This window comes from Musca domestica, unplaced genomic scaffold, assembly GCF_030504385.1.
Source record: "Musca domestica strain aabys unplaced genomic scaffold, Musca_domestica.polishedcontigs.V.1.1 39, whole genome shotgun sequence".
Taxonomy (NCBI): domain Eukaryota; kingdom Metazoa; phylum Arthropoda; class Insecta; order Diptera; family Muscidae; genus Musca; species Musca domestica.
This window is the reverse complement of record NW_026712326.1, coordinates 2,513,362-2,517,746: the sequence shown is the minus strand read 5'-3', so window position 1 is coordinate 2,517,746 and position 4,385 is coordinate 2,513,362. Positions and strand designations below refer to the sequence as shown.

Sequence of the window (4,385 nt, the reverse complement as noted above, 5' to 3'; positions counted from 1 at the left end):
TTAATGACATACCGCGTTTGAAGCGTCAGTCCAAGCTGATTTTTACCATGAACAAATACACGCCACGCGAGCGCTCTGAAATAGTTGAAATTTACATTCAACAGGAGAGGTCAATTGTGAAAACTCAACGAGCTTTTAAAACATTAAAAAATGTGAGAAGTGCGCCTTCTAAGAACACCATTAAGCGTTTATACGAACAATTTTCGACTGGTAAGGCTCTTTCTAATCCGAAGAGGCCATATAAAAGTCGACCAAGGCGATCGGCCGAGAATATCGCTGCCGTACGAGCCAGTGTTGAGAGGTCCCCAGAGAGTAAGTGATTTTTTATTGTCAATGAGAGGTCCCATTAACCCAAAACTTAACTCAACTATTTAATTGTAGTTAGTCTAACTTAAAAGATCCATTTGTGGCAATTGCATGAAATGTTCCTTTGACATGTAAATGTCTTTGGGATCTTAAGACAGAATCCAAAGTTGTATTCATCTCATAACACAGAAGGTGTGTACTCTCGTTAGCAAAGGGAATGGTATTTTGAAGGCATTGGGAAGTCTAGACTTTCAAAGAGAAGTTCTATAGTAATCTATTATGAGGATAGAGTTTTCTATTCCTTGGAATGGGGCGATGGCATACCAAGAGTTCAATTGACTGTCTCCACTCTGAAGCGACAGCGTTGCTGTAGGATTCCATTACCAGACTTGGGGTTAGTTTGCATCTCTACTACATCCAGATGTTGTGGACCGCGTTTGAACGTTTTTTTTATCCTCGGCCATATGGCTACAGAGGGTATATATCATGTGATACGGCCAAAAAGTGCCCAATCGAAATCGGTTTTAGACCATAGGTATGTTTGCACCAAATCCGTTTCAAGACATTTGGAGTCGATCTAGCGATGTCCGTCCGTACGTCTATCTGTCTATGTGACTGGTTGGTGCTCACGATAACACTCGAAGGGAGTATCCAATTTGATCTAAACTTGGTACATCGTAATATTATTGTCAAAATTAAAACTAGTCCGGATATGGGCAATATCGATCCACTCCTTCTGGTACCTCCCACACAAAAATGGCAACATTTTCAAATAAAATAATTTACTGCACACAAAGAGAAAGGATAATCCGATTTTGCTCCAACTTTGCGAATCCTACCATTTACATCAATGCTAAATCAGGTGCGAAAATAGACAATATCGGTCCACTGCATCAAGTACCTCCCCCACAAAGGGTACATTTTGAATAATTAGAACTCTTATAAAATTTGATGTAAGCCTCCGATTGTCTTCAAATTAAGAACATCACAACATTTTTATTAACCCAAGGTCTGGTGTGAAGATGCAATAGATCAGACCACTCTTTCTGGCAGCTCCCCCACAAAGGGTTAACATTTTGAATTTTCATGAAGCTCATAGAACGTGAAATTAACATCCGATTCCATTCAGACCTTGAACATCTCGATATTTCCATAAGCACAAGATCTGTTATAAAAATGGTAGAGATCGGACCATTTCTTCTGGTACCTCCCCCACAAAGGCTCAACATTTTTGAATAACCAAAGCGATCATAAAAACCGAAATAAGCGTTCAGTTCTCTTCAAATTACACATAACGCTATATTTTTATTAAACCTGGGTCCGGTGAGAAGATGGGTTATACCTGTCCACTCCTTCTCCCCCACAAAGTGTCAAAATTTGGAGTAACCATGAAGCTCATAAAACGTGAAATTAACATCCGATTCCATTCAGACTTGGTACATCTCAATATTTTCAAAGGCACGAGATCTATTTTGAAGATGTTAGAGATCGGGTCATTCCTTCTGGTACTTCCCCCACAAAGGGTCGAAGTTTTGAATAACAAAAACGATGATAAAATCCGAAATAAGCAAATAAGCTCTCTTCAAATTACCCACATCACAATATTTTTAATAACCCAAGGTCTGGCGTGACGATAGAATACATCGGTTCAATCCTGGTAGCTCTCCCATAATTGGTCAAAATTTTGAATAATGATGAAGCTCATGAAACGCAAAATTAACATCCAATTCCATTCAAACTTGACACATCTCAACATTTCCATAAGCATAAGATCTGTTATAAAGATGGTAGAGATCGGATTATTCCTTCTTGTACCTCCCCCACAAAGGTTTGAAGTTTTTTATATTACTGTACAATTTTAAGTATTTTGAGTGTTTGTGTTTCCGAAGTATAGAAGCTATGATCACTTGGTCCAAGTTTTGGCAGAGATTTCATGAAGTGGCACCTCTCGATATAGGATATTTTGGGTGTTTAGGGCATAATTTTTAAACAAAGTGTTTGTTACCCGTCGTCTTGGTAAGCTGTGCCCTGAAAATTCGCCATCAATTAACGTTTCGACACTAGCCTCATAAAAATAGCGGTTTCGATTTTAGATGTTTTAAGTACGAAGCTATTGTAGCCAAAAGATCTACAGCTAAGGTGGCTTTTCGTATGTCTTACATTCTAAAATTATTTAAATGTTGGGTTTTAAATCTCCTTTCGGTAACTTTTCCCATTCGATCGTTATATTTATACCAGGTCCGGGCATTGTGGGTCTGTAGATGACATTGAATTTCTAGCCCCAACTTAATTTTGCCATTCAATACCTTTATTCGCTATATTCATTTTGTTTCTTTTTGTTTTCTAGGTTCCGATGATAAAATGGACGACGACGAAGTCAAAAATCCACCTGGACGCCCCTCTTCCGGCGGTGTAAATCTCAACATTTCACGCTCTGGCCGTGGACAAGGACGTCCAGGAAAAGATGTTGCTGCTAAAAAAGAAAATGGCTTTGCTGATGATGTTGCTGCTACTGCTCCCAAAAAGCGTGGCCGGAAACCGGGTTCAGGATAAAAAACATCACTTTCTGATAAAAAGCGGGTATTGTTTCTGGTCCGTATTTCTGTATAAATATTACCGATATCTGATATAAATATTACCGATTGGACCGAAGTATTCCACGTTATCGAATACTGATAAAAATATTTGGATGTGCTAATTTGAAGAAAATTAGACACCCCCAACCAATTTTTGGGAGTAATTTTTTATTTGTATTTTTAACTATTTTTGGGGGGAGGGGGTACCAGAAGGAGTGAACCGATAAATTCCATATTAGCCTCAGATTTTTGATTGAGAAAAAAATTAAATAATTATAAAAAGAATCGCCGAGTTGTTTCGCAAGTTATGAACCTTTTCGGGAAAGATAACAGAAGGGGTAGCCCGATATCTACCAGATCTTGTATTCATAAAAATATTGCGATTTATGAAACTTGAAGAGAAGCGATTGCTATTTTCGCATTTTATGAGAGCCTTCATTATTTGAAAAAAAACCGTTGTGGGGGAGGTACTAGAAGGAGTGGTCCGGTATTTTCCATCTTCACACCAGATCTTGTTTTAGTAGAAATATGGAGATGTGTGAAATTTGAAGAGAATCGGACTCTTAGTTCAAATTTTATAAGAGTTTTCATTATTCCAAATGTTGACCCTTTGTGGGGGAGGTACTTGATAGAGTGGTCCCATATTGTCTATTTTCGCACCTGACCTAGCATTGATGCAAATATTAAGAATTGCAAAGTTGGAGCACAATCGGATTATCATTTTTCTTTCTGTGCAGTAAATTATTTTCTTTGAAAATGTTAAATTTTGTGTGGGAGATATCAGAAGGAATGGACTGATATTTCCCATCTCCGAACTCGATCTAGCTAGCGGACATAGCTAGATCGACACCAAATGTCCCGAAACGGATTTGGTCCTAGGGTCTAAAACCGTTATTTCGATAAACACACTTTGGTCGCATCAAATGATTAGTCTGTTCCAGGCCTCCAAAAATACAGAAAGTGCAAGAATCTACTAGTTTTGCAATTTTTTCGATATCATCAAGGTCAAATCGGTTATCGTTGTAAAATTCTTCCAGTTCTGGAACAGACCAATAACCAACTTTCCCTTTATGATATCGAAAAATTTTTTTTCACATTCCTGCAGTTCTGGAACAGTGCAACAGGAGGCGAAAACCAATGTGAAAATCAAAACGTTTCTGTCTCAGCGTATCAAAGTTTTCTCTCACTTTAAATAAATTTATTGTCAGAGTATTTGTGGAATGTTCAAGAATCTGCAAGAATCTATTTTTACTGCGATAACCAATATTTCCGTTATGATATCGAAAAAATGCAAAAATAGTAGATTCTTGACACTATTGCTCTTTTGCAGAACATGCAATAATCTACTAGTTTTGCATTTTTTTCGATATCATAAAGCAAAAATCGGCTATCGTAGTCAAAACTTTACCATTCTTGCAGTTCTGGAACATACTATATAGGACTTCAGTACATGGTTGTATTTTTCCTAGTTGAAGTTAAGAAACCTTTCTTATTGAGCCATAA

General features: G+C 37.6%; 1 protein-coding gene across 1 annotated transcript; it reads left to right on the top strand.

The window, feature by feature from the left end:
* LOC131804096 (uncharacterized) lies at positions 1-2,974 on the top strand. The gene is made up of 2 exons (XM_059126463.1): positions 1-312; positions 2,654-2,974. The coding sequence occupies exons 1-2, from the start codon at positions 48-50 to the stop codon at positions 2,857-2,859; spliced, it is 471 nt and encodes a 156-aa protein (XP_058982446.1). The 5' UTR covers positions 1-47; the 3' UTR covers positions 2,860-2,974.
* Positions 2,975-4,385: the final 1,411 nt, after the last annotated feature.